Raw genomic sequence first — 23,280 nt, 5'->3', positions numbered from 1 at the left:
TGTGTCAAGGAAATAAGTTGCAAAAGATAACTAAACAAAAATATCAATTAAGAGCGATCAAAGTTAGTTAATATATTTATATTGATACAAAATATTTTTAAAGAACTCAATTATAGATGGCTTAACACTGATGCTATAAGCTGATTTCTAGATAGATATTGAAATTAGTGTTTCTCTGATTTCAATGGTGTGTTATGCTATAATTCATATGTCATCATGATTAAGTATGATATGCAGTAAAGAAATCGAATCACAGGTATATGGTAGCATACGCATACAAATTATAATGAGTAATAGAAGTGTCTTTGTTTCTATATAAAATTTACTAATTACTGTATTTCTGAATTTTCGCTAGTACATCTTTGGTATATTTCATATTCATAGGACAAATGAATCGGAATAGTGAGCATACTCAATCTTATTTATTACGTGATAAGTGATTGTCACGGTACGCCGTTACCAATTAAGTAACTGTAAATTTATGAATGCTTATGAATAGATAAGATAAGGTTATGTGCTATGTTTTAATGCGCTTGTAGCTGATAAAAGGATGGTAGAAATGAGATAAAAATAGAAGTTGTTAGCAGTTAATTTACTGTAGGTTTATAAGGTGTGTTAATCTCTAAAAATTGAGCTGTACATGGACGAAGGTTAAGCGTCTTAACACCTGATAGCTTGTAACTATCTAAGTCTGAGAATATCGACATGTATATTTAGTAATGGTATTATACTAATTAATGTAACTTGTAAAGCATGAATTCTCACTCTTTAATATTGGAATTCACTGTAGAAACCTATTTAAGCGCGTGTTTTTGTAGAATAAAGTTAGTAATTGCTCAAGAAACGGCAAGACTCATATCGTGAAGAATAGTGTAATAATTAATCAGTTGTCTGTGGAGATCAGCCGAGAAATCGAGTTCTCAAATACTTCTCTCATAGAAACTGAAAATACTGGGAGAAATAGCCCAAGTTTTAAGTAACTACACTAGAGTTCTTTACTTTCCTTTGCCACAAGTGAGGGTTGTGACAGTGATATAGAACGATGGCGGATAGATTAAAACTAAAGTATAGTACAAACTATTTAAAATACGAATATGGTCCAGGTAAGAAATAAATGATTTTGAAATGTATTTTATGATATAAAGTTTGTACATGAATAATTATGATTAAAATAGAAATATAATGCAGACTACTTAGAATTGAACATAACACCGATAATAATTATCAAAGTTCACGTATTAATTAGCCTTCAAAGACATCTCATTATAACTAACAGCTGCTTCCATTGCTCTAGAAATAATAAGCCTACCCCAACGATAATAACGTCCATCATTTTCCAGGGACTGGTACAAAAATTTACACAACCATGTGCGAAAAAACTGACAATCAGTTCACCAGCAAAAAAAGAATTGATAATGATCTCTAGCATACTAAATGCTGATGGTGATGACGAAATTGTATTTGTTACTCCGTTTTCGTTGATGACCTAAAAATTTCACAAAAAATTCGTTGATGTCTTTATTTGATTTTAAAATAAACTTCAACCATTTCTATAAATACTTTTAGATTACTGAAAAGTAATTTATTTATAGAATTTACAGCTTAGCACTGAGATATATTAATTACTGAGTCTACTGTTCTTTCTAGTTTATAACAAAACTAGGCATGATAAATTTCACTGCTAAAATTGTATATTCGAGTGATCTTGGTTACCCTCACCAGTATTACGCAATGAAATATGATTAGCAAAAGCATGAAGGTTTTATACCATCGATTCTCTATAACAAGCAACAATTTCTTTCGAATATAAGTAATCAATCGAACTAATTTCCAGTCATAGGTGACTTGGCAATGACAGAAGTTGGTTAGAAATGACGGGAAAAAAGCCGGAACGGTATTTTCCGATCCGAATAGGAATGTTAATGCCCGTTGAAAATTTTTCTGTATCGAATTGATAATATATTGATGGTGACAGTTTAAAAGTACATATATCTATTTACTGAGAACGGCTGTCTTGCTATGATTATCTACTAAATATTGAAATTAATTAAAATCATCTATATTTACCTTTTTAGTACCCGATTTCTTTCCATCGACTCCATCCTCAAGTTTTGCTTCAATCCTTTCACTAAGTGTGCCGATCGATGCTTGTGTCTCTCGTCCCGGATCTCGTTGGTAAACATGCCTCCTTCGATCAAAATTAGTACTACTAACACTTAATTTTCTTTCTTGATCATTTATATCAGTTGCGGGTATCTGCATTGTATTTGAATCTTTCCGAAAATGAATATAGTCTTCTCTAGTAATGCTAGACAATTTAGATTAATCAGATATTGCCTTCGTAGATATTCTAATTCATGACCGTTATCATAGTTTGTTTTTAACATTTGAAGTATGCCTATGCTATTTTACCATGTTTACTTATTGTCATCTATATGCGATTGGACAGAAATAAATTCATTAGCCCTATCTTTACTGATTCGATTGCTGCTTCTACTGCTACGTATCACTTACCCATTAAATATCTTTAAATTAGTTGCATTATTTCTTTCTCTTGGACTTAGAATTACATCCTTGGTTACTTTTCATCAAAGTAAATAGAAAATGAAATAAAAAATATTAAACTAGAAAGCAAAATATGCGATTTCATTTCCTTCCTTCTATAAGCGATATAAATAAATATGTACCATCGTCGATATTAGCTAGTGCACCGAAATCCTGAGATTCAATAATCTTTTGCTTGTTTGTTCCATCATCTCATAATTTAGTCAAGAACGAGTAAATTATATGTATATAAATTATTGTTATTATGATGAAGCTGACGAAAGCAGATTAAAAATAACGACTGGTGCAATAGTCAATCTGCTCTTAATTAATCGTATGAACTAAATTTTCACTTTGCTAATGTTTAAAAATTCTTATGTAAGCCTACCTTCTGTGGTATCTTCAACAATCACTGGCGAAGGTATATCTGACGATGGTAGATGGTATGACTCGGACGAAGTATTATACGTTTTATCTCCTCGAAGGGAAGAGTTGTTGAATGTATTTTTATGAAAGTAGTTACTGATATTTCTCTTCTCATCTACGCTTTCTACTAAAACATAATCATCTTGTGAAGCTTCGGTTCCAGGGAAATCACTAGCTGTCTTTTTTAATGTCCTAGTCCGAAATTTTGCTACGTTAGCCATTAGATCATCTTGATCTGATTCATTTTGATCATGTAAGTCACCAGCTGTAGAACTATTAATGACATTCCGGTTGAATTTTAAGGGTTTTTTTAATCTATTTATGGCGACTCTTCTGCCAATTTTTGGGGGACTTTCTTTTAATTCTATATTCTGTTTCATTTGAGGTGTACTCTTACTTTGTGACAATCTACCAGAAAAAAGCATTTTTCTTTTCTTGACATTCGTCTGCTCAACGGTGTTTGGATTTAAAATAGCGACGCCATGAATGCTAGCACCTTCTATATTATTGCTATGCAAGGTGGTTAGTGAATGAGGATCTCGCTCAATTGAGTTACGAGAGGAATTACGATTAGTTTCTCCACTGGTGCCACTTTTTATCTGATGATGATTGCCTATTTGTTCATTTTTTTCAATATTAGCATTGAAGTCTTTCGTGATAATAGGTTGCTCTTTTTGAGAATTTATATCCACCTTATCATTCTCAGCTTCAATTAAAATAGGACTATTCGTAGTATTCGATGTCATCAGTGTCTCACTAGTTAATTTGATAGGGTTCCTGATCATTAAATTACCATTATCATCTATTGCCATTTGATCTAGATTACTATCATTGCTTTTGGTATCTGTTGGACCATCTTGATTTGTATACGCATTTTCGCTGGTATGATAAATACTAGTCTCTGAAGCAATTTTATTTTCATTTGCAGTACTGATTGGCACCGAAATCAGTTCTTCTTCTATATCTGAACATTTACTGTCTTTCTCTTTCCTAGAATGATGGTAGCATGGATTAGTTAAAGTTGCCCACACTCTATCCACTTTCATAGCTCGAGACATTCTCTGCATTCGAGTTAGGCCTTCTTTCTTATTATCATCATCGTTATCACCATTATTACAGTTGTTAACTTCACCATTATTGATGCTATCCTCTTCAATCGATGCGTTCTCCAATGAGCTAAGTAACATAGCTAAAAATAAATTTAAAACCTACAAAAAAATAATCAAAGATATCAATTCTATTAATACCTCTAATATTCCTTTTTCTACAGTTTTAGTTTCAATTTTAACTAATTAATACAATTTTAATGTGCCATACAATTCAGCATACCAATAAATTGCCAATAATATACGCGGAAAGAAAAAATACGATAGATACATATGAACCAGTGGCTTTTATAGCATCGTTAACAGGACCCGACCATTCACCACATATAATGCGAAAAATAACTAAGCATGAATTAAAGAAGCCATCAAAATTAAATCTAGGCTGATTTTTGCCAAATGTTTTTTTATAGCCTGGTTCAAATAGTTTTACGCCCAAGACAGCGAATATGTAGATATAAATCAGAACCATTAAGCCGATATACATGATTGCTGACGAACTTTTACCCAATGCTGATAATAATTTACGCATAGCCGGCCATGATTTAGCCAACTTGAATACACGAAACTAAAAAGTTGGTATAGATATTAGAATGACTTTATATCAAATCGCTACTAATAAATTACAAAATTTCAACGAAATATGGATTATGTCAATAGAAAAATAAACAGGTTAATCACATATAGAAAATTTCATAACATACCACGCGGCAAGTTCTCAATGCATTGACAGTTGCCGTAGAAATCTGCATTAAGGTTAAAACGACATCAACTATACCAATAACGGTAACGATAAAGTCAAGAATATTCCATTTACTTTTTACATAACAATGCGGAGTTAGTGCTATTACTTTTAATACCATTTCCACCACAAATAGCGATGCAAATGCCTATTAAACAATAGATAAAAGCATAAGTAATAAATTTGGTAATTTTTGTTCATTATATATTACTTATATCTTTAAAAGTCTTTAACGATTAATAGATACTTTATTTTAAGAGAAAGTGCCGCAGTTTGTAACATTAGATTCAAAATCTTGTAATTATTAATTGCATCAATAGCTGTAATCAATATTAACAGTGATATTGTATGATAAATTGATCTTTTTCTTTGAATAAGCAGTTTTAGACCGTATCTATTATTAAGCATAATACTCGTAAAATTTTTAATATTTAATAAACTCTTAAAATACTTGATGGTATAATTCGTTTGCGTTCCACTATGGAATGAAAATTTAATCAAATTATCTACTAAGGATTCAATTTTAATATTATAATGCGATATGTACGATAATAGAGTAAAGACGTAAATACTGAATCAATATACAAGTACAGGATGTGAACATGTCGAGATTCTGCACGAAATGTTGTTACAACATAGAATTTTAAATTTGATGCCTTACCATGCGAAAGACAATGCCGTGCTTAAGCATATCTTCATATTAGTTATACTTTTACTTACAATAAATTTCAATCCCTATCGATCAGAAAATACTGCCGTTAATGTATTCTACTTACATAGCCAACATACATCTCCCATGGCCATGGAGTTAAAGGATTAGAAAGAGCCAGAATCACAAAATCGCAAAGAACGCAGGTAATCATAAAGATCTCAAAAGTAACACTTTGAACTATTTTTAATAAGAATTTTCTTATTTTTTATTTGCTGATTTCTTGGTTGTAGCTACTGCATGTATGGCAATGACACAATTTAATGTAGTATATTCAACCATCCCAAGAGAATCTAAAAATCCAAGTTAAACACAGTGGGATGTTATTAGTTTACCAATTTTGAAATTGAAATATCATAAATTTACAACTAAACTAACAATAGCCGCAATGTACACTACAATTTATTAAATAATTAAATTGCGCATAGATTTCTCAAAGGCTTATAAAATTATAAAATACATAAATACATATGGCTTCTTACTTCTGTTTTCATTCATTCGAATGGACTGATTGCTAGCTTTTGATAAATTAATTTCTCTACCATTTATTGATAACTTGTCGGAAAAGTCATTACATGGAATCAGGAGCTCACCACTAGAGTTATTTTTCTTGCCACCATCAGATAAACTAATTTTCTCTAATCTTAAATTATTGGCCGAAAGACTACTTTCCAAGGCTCTTTCAGGTACATTTTCCGGAGCTGGCTTTAAAGCATTATGATATTCTCTACCATTAACTTCTTCGGAAAGTTCAATATTTATCAAATCATTGCACCTCATGTTATCTTCGTCATTACTATTTATAGTATAAGAGAAGGAAGGTCTTGGTTCGATGATTTTACTTTGATTGACTGAAATTTTATTCTGATGTTGTTTTTGGGGCTTTTTAGGCTTTTTAGCTAGTCTTGAATAAAAAATGGAGAAGCAACCAGCGTGTCCTGCTGGTTGCCAAAGTTGAGGTGGGACTTCTAATAAATAGGGAATCAGCGTTTCATTTCTTGTCATTTGGATAAATTTTTCGATATTTGTTTGCTGATTTAGTTAAAGGAAGTAAGAAATGTGAATTATTAAACTACTAGGGAACCCATATAGATACCGCTAAAGCTTAAACTGAATATAATCTTATAATCGATTCTTATCCTAAGCCAGTTGTATAGCCTCAACGCTACTATGTTACACCGGTATTCAAGAAATAACATAGCATTAAAGTTATTAGGCTGTGCCATTAATTTAATTAGTAAAAATGATCCTAACTGAACAGCAAGCTACCAATAATAATTTACTTATATATTACTTATAGTCTATGTATTACTAATTCAGTTCGTAACGTAAAGTATGTTAGTTGTCATACCTGTTCTTTTACAAGTTTTTGCTGTTTACTATAAGCCATTGATACAACAGCTAATATTAAATTTAATAAATAATCGCTCCCAAGGAAGATGATAGCTAAAAAATAAGGGAAGTACCATATACTTGTAGCTCTAAGAACCTAACTCGAATTAAAAAAGGAGCGCCATAAATATATTTATAGCGGAACTATGATAGCTATAACTTTGAAACAACATAAGCATGATTACACTAATTCAATAAATAGAATTTAATAAAAAAGTACTGTCACAACACTAAATAGTAAGTTTGATCATTCATATCATACGGTTTGATAATCTGTATCCCATTGATCTTGCGTCACGATTTGTAAGTTTACATATAACGATAGAGGAAAGTTATCGAAACTGAGTAAGCCACGGCCGGGATTAGGAAATAATCCTTCATAGCAGGAATAGCCGCTTGGACACAAACTTTAAGGAAGCACATATAAATATGTAGAGAATTGTGATTATCCCACTGTGCTGATTACACATTATAACTACATCTAATTACCATCAATCTAATATTAATAACATGCCACGAAAAAATTCAATGGCACTACTTACTAATTATCGGAAGTATTACCACATACTTTTGTTTCACCATCAATATAAAGCCAATTACCTATCCAATATTTAAAGAAAGCCTCAGAATCAGCTGCAAGATTAACATATTAAACGTAAGAATCAGCAGTAAAATAAGATAGAGAACTTATTTGTTAGCATCAAATATGCAATAAATATATGTAGAGAAAGTATCGTATAAGTTACCGAAAACTTTTAAAACCTGGTATTTTGTAAAATACCTGAAACTGCCAAATTGCCGCTAACCTTTATTATTAACGGCAATTTGCGAAATCAGCCATTTTATACACAAACATTCCTAGCACAACATTTTATAGCACTGCCGTCTTATTAATATAGGTCAAATTAGCATAAACTGCGAATTATAATTGCTAGAATACAAGAAAAACTTACTCGTATTGGTCACAAACTGGTTGAATGATGCATAGCTACCATTGTAATTTGATGCATTATACGTTAAGCAACACTTTCTTGTTAATACTCCCATGAATAACTGTACGCCCAATAGCGCCACACCACATAAGAAGAACAGCGTTAAAGAGAGTACAGTTATTAACATATGAATGGACTGGAAAACAGCATTAACGATGCTTTTCAATCCTATCAAGGTTTTTTTAATCAATTTTAGTTAGAGAGCCCAACATAGCGGTTTATTCAATCATCCCGATCTCATTATTTTTCAATATAAGTAGACGCAATACCAGATCAAATAAATTAAATACTGCTACACTAAGAGCAATTTTAATAGCTTTAATTTACCTTTCACCATCGTCACCATTCTGATCGCTCTTAGAACTCGAATAACGCTGATACCTGGGATTACATTTAAGCCTGGTACAAATACTGTATATCTAATACGAGTATTATAATAAAGCGAACTATTAACAAGAAATAATTTTGAATACAAGTCATAATTAAACCTAATAAAATATTCTGATTTAATATTTAATACTGTATACAGCTTTTACACAAAATTGAATGAAAGGAGGACAACAAAAAAAGTAGCGGTATAAAACTATTGCAACTATGCAATTACCCTACTATAACAATAACCAAATCCAGCCAATTCCATAGATCCCTTAGAAAGCAAAATTTATGACGAAACAATCCTCGAGCAGTAATTTTAAGTAGCATTTCTATCGGTATAAATCGCGTTAAAAATCGCCCTAGAGGGAAATCAAAGTAGAGATTCATTTATCATTGAAGAACTCAAAATCTTAACTACGTATCTAAATGTAAATTAGCATTTAAGTAAACTTATGTCTTAAAGAACAGCAAAGAGACTAGTCTTAATCTGATTTTTACTTACGATGCATATAGAGGGATAGTATACGGTAAGGCAATTATAACGCAATTAACGACAATAGCTAAAAGAATTATGAATTCAAAATACTTCAAGATAAGTTAAGGGCAGAGATCAAAGGAATAAATATTTTTTATTATTTTATTATTAAAGCTTAAGCTTAATTAATTTTTCATATGTATATCATGCAACTAAAATGGATATTGATTAGTCATAATCTTAACAGCCAGGTATCGAATCCAATTATCAGGTTCGAGCACAAAAAGGGACTTGGCTGTATTAAATCGATAAACTTCATAAGAGCCAAATCGCCTGACAATAATACAAAATGTCTAAAGAAAAAGATAGAAAATTAATTTGATAGATTTAGTTTCCCAAGAAATCAATTATAAGGATAGATAAGTCTTTATACATAATTGCAATCTTTGTTTAAATATTATTAAAATTCCGAAAGAACGCCACAATTGAAATCATAATCTATACTATAGAATATAGATATGCAAATAATCTTAAATCATACAGTATATGCTTTTATATCACACTAATTTTGATCGCTTACTAATTGATTATAGATTATTGAAACATGTGAGATCTTAAATACAGATATTTTTGATATGCTTGTATGCAAATTAATGCATCATACTCGTACACTGGTTAAAGGGCAATTGTATTACACAACTGATATAACTAGCCGATATAGGTAACATTTAATTCAATGCCCTTGCAATAGCAAATGAACAGTTATATTTAGAGATTTATTCTATAGGGCAGAGTATTCGATGTCTATCGTAAGAGTATAATTATAGAAGGATAAAAATTAAGAAATGATCACAAGTAAATACGGTAAAGAAATTACCAATCGATTTCCTATAATATACTATGATTTGTGACTTATTGACATTATCCTAACGCCTCTACTACATGGCGCTAGTATCTATTGTGGTTATCGACAATATCTACTTTCGTAATTTGCCTATATTAATGTAAGATATCCCAAATTGTTACTATATTTCCCATCTCAATATATCATTACTAGAAATCATAGATTTTGGAATACTGTAAAAATTTTAGAGCGGTCTGTTATTTCACGATCCAAACTCGTTATACTTGATAGAAATTTTTCAGATACCGTCGGATTAGTATCCGGCCACATTAGAGGAGCAACATATACATGAAAGAGACCTTTAATGCTATATATGCGCTAATACTTTAACTGATATAAAAAGGAAACAGCGGGAGCGACAAGAAAATTATTAGAAACGACTTCTACAGTATGTAAGACACTGTATTTGTATGTCACAATTTCTTACAAGAATTCCTCCAGCATGCCATAATTCCATAATAATGGGTTATACTGTGGTAATAATTCCAACTTTATTAAAAATATTTCAGTCATATATGCTAGAGTACAGATGACTATATACAGTAAGCTGTTGAGTTACTAATATGGCTATAGGTAAAAATAGAACTGTAAATCATATATTAGGATATGGTTAATTCATTGTACTTTGGCTGGTGTGAATAATGTCTACGTAAGTACTGTAGTCGTATCCATATTGGATTAATGATGGTCCGCAGTAGAATAGTCTTACTAAGAATAATTTAACTATGTGTAAAATAAGGTAAAAGGTTGCCATGCGGATTGTAGCTGCGAATGCTACGAAAAGTATAAAAGCATTCAACTTTAGATTATTCTGTTAGTTTGTTCTAGAAGTCTTTAGAAGTAGTATTCGGCTAGAGTAGAGCTGTGTAGTTAATCTTTGTATAAGATTCAATAAAGCTCTTATTTTTCTAAAATTTGGAATTTCGTGATTGGTATATATCACACGCATCAAGATTAACTGATGCAATAAATGGATACCCAAGCTCTACTCTATGTACGAATTGATAATATGCAGGTATTTATACATACATATTATAGGCACAAGCTGGTATATAGTGGCATCATGCTTACTAGGGATACATAAAAATAGCGAATATATTATCGTAATTGTGTAAACTTTGCGATTCTTGATAGCTTGTAATCAAGGCCTTTGGAATATGAAATAAGTTTATAACAATACGATAAGAACTTATCATAACCTGGTAGGATATCTAAGAGTAACGTATGTTTTACTAGGACACGCACAAATATCTATATTCTACCTATGTACCATAACATCTAGACTTTGATAAGAATTACAATTTTGACGTAAAGACCATATTAAGAGAGAAATTTAGTTTATTTGGAACTTGCAGGTAGAAAGAAATAGTCCGTACTGACTCTGAATTACAAGAAAGTGAAATTTTACGCGTAAATTAAATTTTTGCTTATTATAGGCCAATTTATATTAGTTTTTTTCCAATAATTAAAGGCTAACAGCACGTGTTTGACTTAAAATGTGACAAAGTCATACTAAACTACTGAATTATATTCTTGTAGTAATCAGTATAACACTACTTTCAATATTGTACACTGTTTGGAGGTGAAAATAAACTGAAGCGATGCTAATATTAAAGGTGTAGAAGCTATCGGAACGATCAAAAAGATAAGTTAGATGATAATCGGCTTAATAAAATAGAATTCGAATCAATTATAATGATTGTAGCAATTAAGGCAGTATAAAGATAACGTAAAAGAAAAGTAAATATAACCTATTCTATTCGTTGTACTTACATTGTCCTGCGTTTCGTCAAAATCGACAACATATTTGCCGATAAGTTGACTTTCTTCCAAAATGCGATATCGACGAGAATTTTCATCGGTAGAAACCACTTCTATGTCACTGTCATCATCTGTAACCGCTTGAACATCTTTTAATTTGACTTCAGCGCCTCCATCAGCATTAATATCGATATGATAAGTAGATTTTCTTCGTACATTATTCCTATTTGAAAAAGCCATTTCTACGACTTGCAGTACTTAAGTTAGATCTACGAAGATTCCAAGCTTTCTTTAGTTAATTCATCCAAGAAGAGAATATTCAATAGAATCGCAAATTCTAAATAGAAATGATTCTGCTATCGTAACTGTTTATTTAACTCTCAAATATGAAATTGGACAAATATACAACATACAAGTACAGCGCTCAACTTAACTACGTTATTCTTATGATAACCATAAATTATTATTTAAATTTTTTGCTGCGTATACCGGATATGATCGACTATAAGGATAGTCTAATTAAATTATGGCATTCAAAAGTCACTAAGAACAATGCATACTATACAATAAGTATATTATTATGAAATTTTTCGATTTTAGTAGCATCAGACGCCTTTTAATACACTTAAACGATAATTATATAACCGCTTTAAATCATTATATGCTATACAATGGATTAAACTAACCATTTTAGTCAATTCTGGCGAGGCCATATGGCTCTATTAATTATCGGCGAGTCCTAATCAAAAGTTGTTACCATTTTATTCATAATAAATAATTATGATGGATATAATTTATAGATGATCAAAATTATACGTTCTATTCAAAACTATACTTATGGATGACACATTATACGCCTAGGAATTTATTGACCCCTAGAAAATGTTGCATAGAATATTTTGTGACTTCAAAAATAATTTCTAGTAGTGATAAAAATCAATTTAACGTGGGTAATTACTAAAATATGCTTTAGAAGTTCAATTACAACCTGAACTAGCAAATCCTTCCAACGAAATGGATTTACTTTAGTATTTTGGAAATTATTCCCTAGAATTTCTAAAATGAATATTTTAACTGATGTTAATGTAGATATGAGTTCTCAATCTTATCTTGTGTAATACCAAATTCCAATTATAGTACACAATATAACTCCATGCAACAACTGCTAAATAAGGGTTTAGTAAGCCATATGTCAAGATTATTAGATTATTTTAGATCGAATTAGCTTGAAATAATGAAAATTTTTACCTGCCTTATGGGTATCTGTCTGATAAATAAATTGCAACTGAAGAATAGAATACCGTTACAATAATTAAAACATTTAATGAAAGTGTTCTCTTAAAAATATAGAAGAGCTTGAAAAAATTTTGATCTCGCCTACATATTAGACATGTCGTTCATTTTTTGGCTGTATTATATTGGTTCTATTTGGACGGTGATTTTAGCTAATATCTCCAATTTAATGCCGGAAATTTTTGCTTAGTCCATGGATCGAAATGATCAAAGTGAAATAATCATGGCGCATATAATTCTTACATTCTTACATGCGGAATGGATCAGTTTAATAGTATGAGCTAAGGATGTATTATGAATCTTCAGGAAACAGTTTATATGTTACATACGAGCACCTATTATCAAAATTCAATGCAATTAGCAAAAACTAATAACTAATTAACTAAGTGACGCTCATCTTCTAATCCAATTTTCCCTCTGTAAGATTCTTATTTGTGATGTGCCTCTGAGGTTACAGCCATGGACTATTCAATTTCTATGGTGTAGAAATTTAGTATTTCATGATACGGCATTGCTATCCGGACTTTGTTTGTCCAGTATTATACTATCAGCCATATGTACAGTTAATTGAGCAAGTTAGAATAATCAGTTTGGAAAATTAATTATTCTATCTATAGATTAGATCTGCCGGAATAAGGTCATTTTACTAAATTTCAGTAACGTCTATATCAGCAATCTTGTCATGTTCTGGCATGTCATCAGGTGATTCTATAGCATTTTTAAACGTCTATCTGATTTAGAGCTACAATCTCAATACTATCAGTAAGAGAATACCTTGGAAGTTTTAACAGGTCTACAACAACTATCTATATCACAGTATAAGAGGATTGAAAGCCTCATCACTAATATAAGAGTTTAAGTATACAAGTATAAGTAGGTGATAGTATCTTTTATTACTGTGAAAAGACTAGCTTATATATCAATCATTAAAATTTCAAATCAAGATGTGATGAATTTTATTGATCATAAAGCAATGGAAAATACCAAGTAAAGCTCAAACAAACTTGGGAATACAATCTAGCCGGCCATTAAATAATATACTTAGATCATTGTTCCACAGAATTGCCAAAGAAACACATAAATTATGTTGATCCCAACGGAGACGCATAAATTATTCATAATACACAAACATAGCACATATTCATGAAATGATATTAAAGTGCAGCTTTAAAAATAGTTAAAGATTGAGGTTATAATTTTAAGTAGAATTGCTAAAGTCGTAGACTAAATTGTGAGATTACAAGAGGCATCTATTTATAGATGATATTCACGGTAGGAAGGCAGAAGTTTTGCAGAGACACTTATATTACTTACCACGGGTAGACTCTGTTGCAAAATATTGGACAGTAAAACAGTTTTAGACTAAAGATAGATAGTCCTTGATAATTTGATACCCAAACTAATTTTACACAATTTAGTAAAGTTTAAAATAGATAAGGTGCTTGTTATCTTGTTACATTATTTTGAGACTCTCTATCATAGATATGCACTCCATTTTAGTAAGGAAATTATGCAACAGTTATGATTCATAAATAAATTCATAGCCAGACGCAGTTATAATTGCTGCCACATCTACTGCAATGATATAGATTATTTTAATCAAATATTATGTACGACATCGACCAGTATGTAATAACTAAAGAACTATAGAAAATTGATTTAGTAATTGAAATTTCTTTTTATGGTTGAATATACCCGTAGATTATTTAAATAAAATAATTACTACATATTGCCTTATAATACTACCGTAGTAGATATTACTTGTCATAAGTAAAGCTATCTCATCCTTAAAATCATTATAGTATTATTTTCTATGATATGCTATATATCTATACAGATACTCGTATCCTGAATAGACCAGCAGAGAGTAATCCCTTACTTTATGCATTATTAACGTTGCGAGCATTGCGAATCTTTTTTAGAATGCCTTTCTGGGGTTTCTTCTCACATCTATTGGCTACATTTCTATAAACTAATTGATGCCTTTCTACTCTATCATTAACAACTTTCTTAAATCGCCATTTCCTATAAGCGCGTTGAATAACAATAGCAGCTGTAATATTAGCCTTTTCTAATTCACTAATTCGGTTGATTTGATTTGCCGGTACACGACTAGGGAATTTTTTAAGAAAGCTTTTCTTGATACGTCTTATTAATATATCAAATTCAGCTGTTAATTCCTCATCTGAATCAGCTGGATTTCCAATTATTCTAAATAGTAGTGCTTCAATAATATCTAAACAATGTAAGCGATTAGACCTATATAACGGTAGATCTAATGCAATACAAGCATATCTATTCGGTTGTGGAACACCTAAAGGTGGCTTAATATCAGCAACTAGTGGAGATAATGAAGAATAATCAATAAATTGTGTCGCCTCTGTATCATATTTGGCCCATACTTCGTAGAAAATATCAATATCCATTTCAGTAACACCACCCGCTTCTGTATCAACAACATCTTGATAGTTACTTAAAATAACAGCGACAAATAAATTGGATAAAACCAGCCAAGTTAGGTAGACATAAGACGATGTAAATAAAAGGGATAAAGATCGATTACCACAATTACCGAATGGAGATATTGTTGTATCGTTGCTGTTACAATTTGGACTTTCAATGGATAATGCGCTAGAAACATCAGTCCAACCAGCTGCTGTCATTAACTGAAATAGCACAATTAAGCTGTTAAAGAAATCGTCGAAGTTGAAGACATTAGTAAGTACACCAGTGTGCTTAACGTTGTAGAACACCGACATGCCAAGGACAGCGTAGATAAAGATAACTAAAAAGGTTAACATGCCAATATTTAAAAGAGCTGGTGCTGACATAGCTAAGGAAATAAGTAAGCGACGTATTCCTTGTGCGTATTGAACTAGCCGTAGAATTCGCACAATTCGAAAGATGCGCAAAATTCGAATAGTACTGGGATTAATAGTTGTATTAGCCGTGGTACTAATAATATTTGCTCTGGTCAAGATTTCGAAGACAAGGCCTATTCAATATCAATCACAATTATTACTTCATGATGCTAAAGAATTTTAGTTTTTAAATCATTCATAATGTAGCATTATCGAATGGATAAAATTGGAACAATCATTTACTTATTCATATAGTTCATTATTGGCTGGGCTAACAGAAATTACACTATTAGTAATATAGTATTTTAAATGTAATAATAGTTAATTTTTCAATACCAATATATACATACTAGCCAGCTTTCTACATTCATATATGTCCGATAAAAATCTTATTGCGAATAGTAAAAGTACTAACGAATAACAAAAGTGAGGAATCATACCTGATATTGACAAGATAACAACAGCAAAGTCAAATAGATTCCAAGCATCTTTAAAATAATATAAACGGAATACTATAATCTTCAGTACAGCTTCAATTACGTAGAAAATAGTAAAGAAATAATTGAAGCCTAGTAGATATCCATTAAAAAACAAGGCAGTCTGTCAAGGAGAAAGCCATCAATATCACCAACTATAGCGGTATTGACTATTTAAACAAATTAACTTTACTTCATGTTATTTAATTTATAAATCGATTGATCAACATACTCATTATAGAAACTACTTATAAATTATTCGAGATATATAAGGAAATTCAAATTTACGTCAATCTACACTTGAAAAGGATATCTAAAACCTCATGAACTTCATTTGATTCATGATAATGCGTCACCATCATAACGATAACATTAGCAACGATGATATAAATAACAGTCATTTCGAATTTGGGATTCTCTACGAATTTTCTTAACCGAATTTGCCATTGGTGCTTTAGAATAAATAGACAGAAACCAATTCGAATTTAATGGTCCGTAATAGGTCTACTCGAAGTCATAGACTCGTCAATACATATGTTAACAATAATCTGATACAAAAATATTATCATCCATACTCCCGCTGAGAGTATGCCCAGTATTGTAATATCATATACACAAGATATATTCTATCTACTAGTAGATATTGCAATCAGATTATATTAATTATAGGTAATGATGATATGGCTCAAAGGATATTGTTGCATACCCAGCTTCAAGGTATATATTCATATAAGGTAAGATTGTATAACACATAAATATTTGAGCTTATTTCAATCTTACATTTCCTCTGGGAATACTCTTTTTAGGCTTAGTTTTGAGCAACTTTCTCATCATACGGTACCATCTGCGCTGAGAATCAGTCAGATAGGCTTCTAAAGCACTACCACTTTGTTGACGTTCCAGCTGAAATGAGATGAAAATATTGTAATGATCTTGCTCTACAATTATTTTTAAACTTGTGCGATGTCACCACCACATGCACCCTCAACTACCTTAGATAGCATCATCATACTGAATTTAACGATATCATGTAAAGCTTAATTTAATCCTTCTAATAAAAATAAGCCAAAAGTACTTTAAATATAATCAAAATGGTTTTGAAATATAGTTTTAGAATACAAAAATATTCTGCTTCTATTCAATATCCATTTCCTTACCTTCTTTCCACAATTCTTCAGGCTAACATAAAAATATTCTTTTAGCTACTTAAATCTAGCTGACTACTATCATAACAATTTTTGTTCACATTATTCGCAACCATTATTAGCACTTGAACTCGTAACTGACTATGAATAACGATTACAATAACTTCTTAAAAAGTAAACCTATTAACTTTAATACAGATAAATAAAATATTATTTTCATTTACCTTTTGATGTGATACGTAAAATCCATCGATAATAACACCAACAATTAAATTTAGTGCTACAAATACACCAATGATAATAAATGCCACAAAGTAACCATGAGCAGCTGGATTATAATAGGTTACTGGTTGAAGATTAATCTAATCATGAAATTATCCAGGTATTTGAACCGTTAAGAGATACGTCATTAAATGGAATGCCTACATATCGGTGACTCAAGCTCTATGTATGACAGATATTTGGACTGCATTAGTTAATGATTAGTATTCATTACCCCTCTGGCATCTACTGCATTGTATAATGCTCTTTTCCATCCATCGAATGTTGCCTGTTTCCATAAGAAATATTATCCTGTCATTAATCGACACTATCAACATCAGCTTATGCTTTATTCATAATAAGTTTATTCGATATTGTGAGCGAGTATAGCTAAAAGTTTCAATTTTAGGATATTTGTCAAAAGATCTAAATAACAGCTTATTAAGTTACTCCATGAAAAAGTTATGCATAATATCTTTTATTACTCTCTACTTAATTTGATATAAAAACTTCTGTTCTAGATATCGCAAATTCTCATGTATTTAAAATGATTTTAATACTTTAGTAAAAAAATTGGGAAACTTACCACATGAAATAGTAAAATTATTGCTTGGGGGAAGTCATCAAAGTGAATCAACGAATTTGTCCATTTATAATCATTTCCTTTGCAACTATCTTTATCACCCACTAATGCACTGTCCACTAATGAGGAGTTGCTAACGTATATACACCTAAAAAATTTACCACCAAAAAAATAGATACCACTGACTGCAAAGATATACCAAAACACCATGCACACGAGAAATACATTCATAATCTTAGGTATAGATTCCAAAATCGCCAAAAACATCATCTAAAATGGCAAGAATTAATTAAAGCACTTTTAATTATTGATATTCTTGATAATTTACTTATATCATTTGGTGATAATAGTAAAATCGTTCAAACATACTTTTATACTTTGCACGCGGCGTATAACTCTTAAAGGCCCAATTGCTTTAGTAGTACGAGCTATTAGGTAAATATTGCGTGGAAGTAAATTAACCGTCAAAGTAATCTGGAAAAATATCAGTATTACCATCAACTTGCAAGAATATGTATTAACTATTAGTATACACGCGTATATAGATTAAATAATTTATTAATGATGAAACTAAAGACAAATAGAATACAAGAAAAATAATTCCACTATATAGTTTTAATAATTTGTTACTATAGAACTAACGACAAGCACAGAATACAGGAAAAATAGTTTTAATAAATAGTTTAAATAATTTGTTTACAATAGAACTAACTACAAGTATGGAATATAAGAAAAATAATTTTACTACTAAGCATCATTACCACGATAACGGTAAAATCCAACACATTCCAACCATTAGAAAAATATTGAGAAATACCACGAGCAAAAATCTCAAAAATAATTGTAACTATAAATATTAAAGTTACTATTGATTCAGCCAATCGAATATTATACCAATATGGGGGGTTTTGAACCGCCCTCTTATCTTCCATTGCCTAGATAAATTACCAAATTGTCAACTTATCCGTCTTAATATACTATGCCTACACCGTATAAACTTTAAATACAGTCATCGAGGTATATCAGTATTGAATAAGATAGAAATAGCAATAAAATCCATCCAATTCTCCTGCAATAAAGTATACTAAAGATAAAAATAATCATTGTATTTACCAATAAAATGCTGCTAGCCATTATTAATAATATCATAAGTAAATTATAAACCCAATGGGTCATCCACTTTTGTATCATCTTACGGGCTGCAATCCAAGCTTGATACGAAGAGCTATCAACTTTGATACATTTGGAAAATTTCTCGCCTATGCAATCGGGTAAACAGTGGCTAACAGAAATATCCCCTTTCTTGCCAAAGATATCGTCAGACGATGTGTAGCTATTACCCTATAATCAAAATAAATAGTAAAATAGTATCAATAAAATGAGTTAACGATAAATATCAATTTAACGCTCTGAATTAGTGGTGTCTTCTTTAATATAAACAGCAAACATGAATTAGATGATAGGCATACATCACGGGCAGTGAAATTATCAATGCCATTTGTATGAATAACTGAGCAGTTTCTGTCATTAGACGATTGATGATTAGACGCTGCAGCATTATCCTCAGGGAGGTTTGTATTTCTTTCAGAGATATCAGCATCGAACTGCTTTAGAATGCTTGGGGGTAAATGGCTTTCAGATCGATTATTATTTCCTGCTCCATTACAATATTGATGTTGATTTATCACACTCGATTGTTCATCCAGTAATTTTAAAGGATTATCATGAGTAGTAGCATGAAAAGTGGACGATAGGGGATCACCAATATCGATTTCGCTATTATTGCATCGATTTGTTAATGGAAATTCTCCAGCGGTATTCAAGTTATTCGATATAGGATTGGTAGCCTTTTCGTTATTCGGATTGCCATTATCCTGCCCATGAAATGTTTCTGATTCTTTTGTATCATTAATAGTGGATTTTTTTGGCGTAATCGTTGACTCATTATAGGGTATCATCGATATAAGAGTAGATTCCTGCTCAGATTGATGAAGATGATGTTCAATTCTATCATATCCTTTAGCCACATCGATTTGAGGTGATTCATCAAGATCAGCTGATGACAATGTCATCCTATTTGCATAACTTGTTTCTGATTCAGATAATATGGAAAAGCGTTCCAATTCATCCCTATAACTTCCTTCATTATTTATTTTAGCCATAGTTGCATTAGTCTGAAATGATTTGCTATTGGAATTATTATGTTCAACTTTATAGCCTTGGTTACTTGCTTGGTCAGTGGATACTTTTATACTGTTATCTACTAGATTTTGCTCTACTGATACTTGTACTTGTATTTCATCATCTATCTCACGTCCATCGCTTTTTAATAATTTATTCCTGCGGCCAATATTATCACCGTTTCTACTATGATCACTTAACTCAACCAGCTGTGTTTCAGTTTGAACGTCAGAATCTGTCATCGATTCGCTATCATTGAATACAGTCACAAGATAATGATTTTGATTGCTTTCAAGATCCAATGGTCTGGCATCGACTGATTCTTTCTTAAAGCAGCAAGAAGAAGTAAATATGGACTTGAGTTGATGCATAAAATTTTGGTCTAAGTGAGAATCATTTTCAGTATTATATTTTTCTTGAAATGATTGATCTTCCAAAGTACTGAGAATTAAAGCGACGAATAAGTTTAATACCTAAAGCATACAATAAAATAGCCAGAAAGGACAATCATTAGATAATATAAAAATCGTTGTCAAAATCTATCACTGCTACAACTACGGTAATTACTTCGTTATTAAAATTAGATTATAACATAGTTTTGCTTCTTACCAGCAGATTTCCAATCAAAAAAACCATTAAAAAAAATACAATTGCCCAAGAACTCGTCGCTTTAACAGCTACGCCTAAAGGTTGTATCCATTCACCACACATGATACGAAAAATCATCATACAAGAACTTTCAAAATTATCAAAATTGAACCGTGGCATTTCGGTAAATTTTTTACGATAGGCATCACGGAACATTTTTTGTCCAAGCACAGCAAATATATAGATGAAAATAACCATCATAAGGTTAACATAGATTAAAGCGGACATATTGAATATTAGTGTACGAAGAAGATAGCGCATTGCAGGCCAAGTGCGAGCTAGTCGGAAAATTCGAGTCTTAAAATACAAAAATAAGAATCAGAAATGGTTGGTGAGATAAAATGTCTCAGTAACAATATAGTAAGACTTTGATTGCATGCCAATCTTCACTATATCGCATAAGTCAGATCTTCAACTATCAGCATCTATCTATTAATCTAGCGATATTAACAGGCAGAATATATAGCATTACCATAGCCGGCTAAAGTTTGAAGTAAGAGCAAAAATATTGCAATCCTAATACTTTTACTTTTATTTCGAGCTTTAGCCGGCTATTATGTATAATTGCCGGGATCGGGTTTCAACAGAACCTTCACTACCTTGCCACCTAACGTACAGTATGATCCACTTTGAGGCTGTAATATAAATGAATTTCGCTTTTGTGCCTGCATAAGTGCGCATATACTCCTTAGCATGTACTCATACCTAATAATCTAGCCTATAACGTAATCTACATTGAGGGCTGCATCACAGGCAAATTTAGCTTTTGCGCTTGCATAGGTACACGTAGATTTCGTTGTCATATACGTAAACCTAACTAACAATCTAACCTACGGCATAGTCTATTTTAAGAGTGCGCCACAGCTAAATTTAGCTTTTGCATTTATATAAGCATACATAGATTTCGTCGGTATGTACGTATTTCTAACAATCTAATCTACAGCATAATCTATTTTGAGGGCTGCACCACAGGCAAATTTCACTTTTTTATTTATATAAGTGCACATACGTTCCTCAGCAAATACCGTACTTGTACCTAACAATATAATCTACGACATAATCTATTTGAGAGTGCGCCACGGACAAAATTGAGCATTAGCACTTAAATAAGTACACATACGTATATTCCTCGGCATATACGTATACCTAACAATCTAACCTGAGACATAATCTATTTTGAGAGCGTGCTACAGGCAAATTTCATTCTTGTACTTCTATAAGTACACATACATGTATTTCTCGGCGCGTACGTCTACCTAATAATTTAACCTACAATATCATTTATTCGGAGGACTACACTAGAAGTTAATTTCTCTTTTGCACTTATATAAGTATACTTAAACGTATTCTTCGACAAATGCCGGTATGTGTACCTAACAATTTAACCTACAGTGCGATTATCCTACCAATCCTTAAATTATTCGAGTTAGCTTATATTATCTAGACTTTCTTAGGATAGTAATTTATCACTGTTACTATTTTAAAACTACGCTGTTACTATTAGTATATAAATCAATTCGCATAGTTACTTACGACTCGAAGAGTAACTAAGGCAGCTATAATCCATTCCGTCTCTTTAACGCCTGTAATCAACAAAATCGCTTGCGCTAATGTTGGTAGGGTGATTAAAGTATCAAAAATGTCCCATTTGCTTTTAATAAACTGGCGTGGTCTGTGAGCGATCAGTTTCAACACGGTTTCCATGACAAATATACCGGATAAGACCTAGCAACATTAAAATCCATGTTAATTTTTTTATTCGTAGATCATTCTTTACAGGTTTAGTCCATTGTAGGACCTTTCCATATCGAACAGGTCAAGTTCACATCATTTGCAGAAATGTGCCATATGTTCTCTGATTGGAGTTATTATCATGAAACTATCTGATTAGTCAGACCTATAAAAATTCTTCATGCGTCAAAAGAACTATGGCATCAATTAGGTATCATAAAATAGAGTATTAAATACCGTGAGAGTGCCGTTTAAGAAATTGGTTTATACAGTTATCATGAAATTATTTAATAAGTAAGCGCTACAAAAACTTCCATACGTCAAACATCAATCAGATGTCATAAAATTGAGAAACAGCTGCCGTGAGAGAGCGTTGAAGAAACTAATTTTTCCGCTTATCATGAAATTATTTGATTTGTAAGACCTGTAAGAGCTCTCCAGGCGTCAAATGAGCTATGGTATCAATTAGGCATCATAAAACTGAGTAACAAGTAACGTACGTTGAAGAAATTAATTTATACAGTTAATCCTTAATTGGTGAGTCAATAACAGTAACAATCTGAATATTCGTAGCTCTTTCTGATTAAGTGTGAGGCTGGAAACAATATTATAGACTTAAGTACATGTTTAGTGGAGAAACGATATTGAAGAGAGGAAGATTACTACCATCAATAACCG

General features: G+C 31.4%; 4 protein-coding genes across 4 annotated transcripts; all 4 read right to left on the bottom strand.

The window, feature by feature from the left end:
• Positions 1 to 4,103: 4,103 nt before the first annotated feature.
• Positions 4,104 to 4,638, bottom strand: TRIADDRAFT_7330 (uncharacterized protein; the record flags this gene model as incomplete). Its single annotated transcript, XM_002110529.1, has 2 exons — positions 4,104 to 4,178; positions 4,300 to 4,638. Coding segments are annotated over 2 exons (414 nt in total), but the record flags the coding sequence as incomplete, so codon positions are not given.
• A 2,231-nt stretch (positions 4,639 to 6,869) lies between these two features.
• Positions 6,870 to 8,077, bottom strand: TRIADDRAFT_22197 (uncharacterized protein; the record flags this gene model as incomplete). The annotated part of the gene is made up of 4 exons (XM_002110528.1): positions 6,870 to 7,013; positions 7,179 to 7,323; positions 7,459 to 7,516; positions 7,870 to 8,077. Coding segments are annotated over 4 exons (555 nt in total), but the record flags the coding sequence as incomplete, so codon positions are not given.
• Positions 8,078 to 8,970: 893 nt separating this feature from the next.
• TRIADDRAFT_54703 (uncharacterized protein) lies at positions 8,971 to 11,663 on the bottom strand (the record flags this gene model as incomplete). Its single annotated transcript, XM_002110527.1, has 2 exons — positions 8,971 to 9,111; positions 11,436 to 11,663. 2 exons carry the CDS (start codon positions 11,661 to 11,663, stop codon positions 8,971 to 8,973), a joined length of 369 nt encoding a protein of 122 aa, XP_002110563.1.
• Positions 11,664 to 14,596: 2,933 nt separating this feature from the next.
• On the bottom strand, positions 14,597 to 22,596 carry TRIADDRAFT_22006 (uncharacterized protein; the record flags this gene model as incomplete). The annotated part of the gene is made up of 13 exons (XM_002110526.1): positions 14,597 to 15,671; positions 15,993 to 16,146; positions 16,352 to 16,505; positions 16,834 to 16,956; positions 17,438 to 17,560; positions 17,695 to 17,748; positions 18,046 to 18,312; positions 18,412 to 18,470; positions 18,758 to 18,977; positions 19,156 to 19,383; positions 20,541 to 20,696; positions 20,833 to 21,168; positions 22,405 to 22,596. Coding segments are annotated over 13 exons (3,141 nt in total), but the record flags the coding sequence as incomplete, so codon positions are not given.
• Between the last annotated feature and the right edge of the window lie 684 nt (positions 22,597 to 23,280).

This window comes from Trichoplax adhaerens, genomic scaffold, assembly GCF_000150275.1.
Source record: "Trichoplax adhaerens TRIADscaffold_3 genomic scaffold, whole genome shotgun sequence".
NCBI lineage: Eukaryota > Metazoa > Placozoa > Uniplacotomia > Trichoplacea > Trichoplacidae > Trichoplax > Trichoplax adhaerens.
This window is presented reverse-complemented; position numbering and strand designations above follow the sequence as displayed.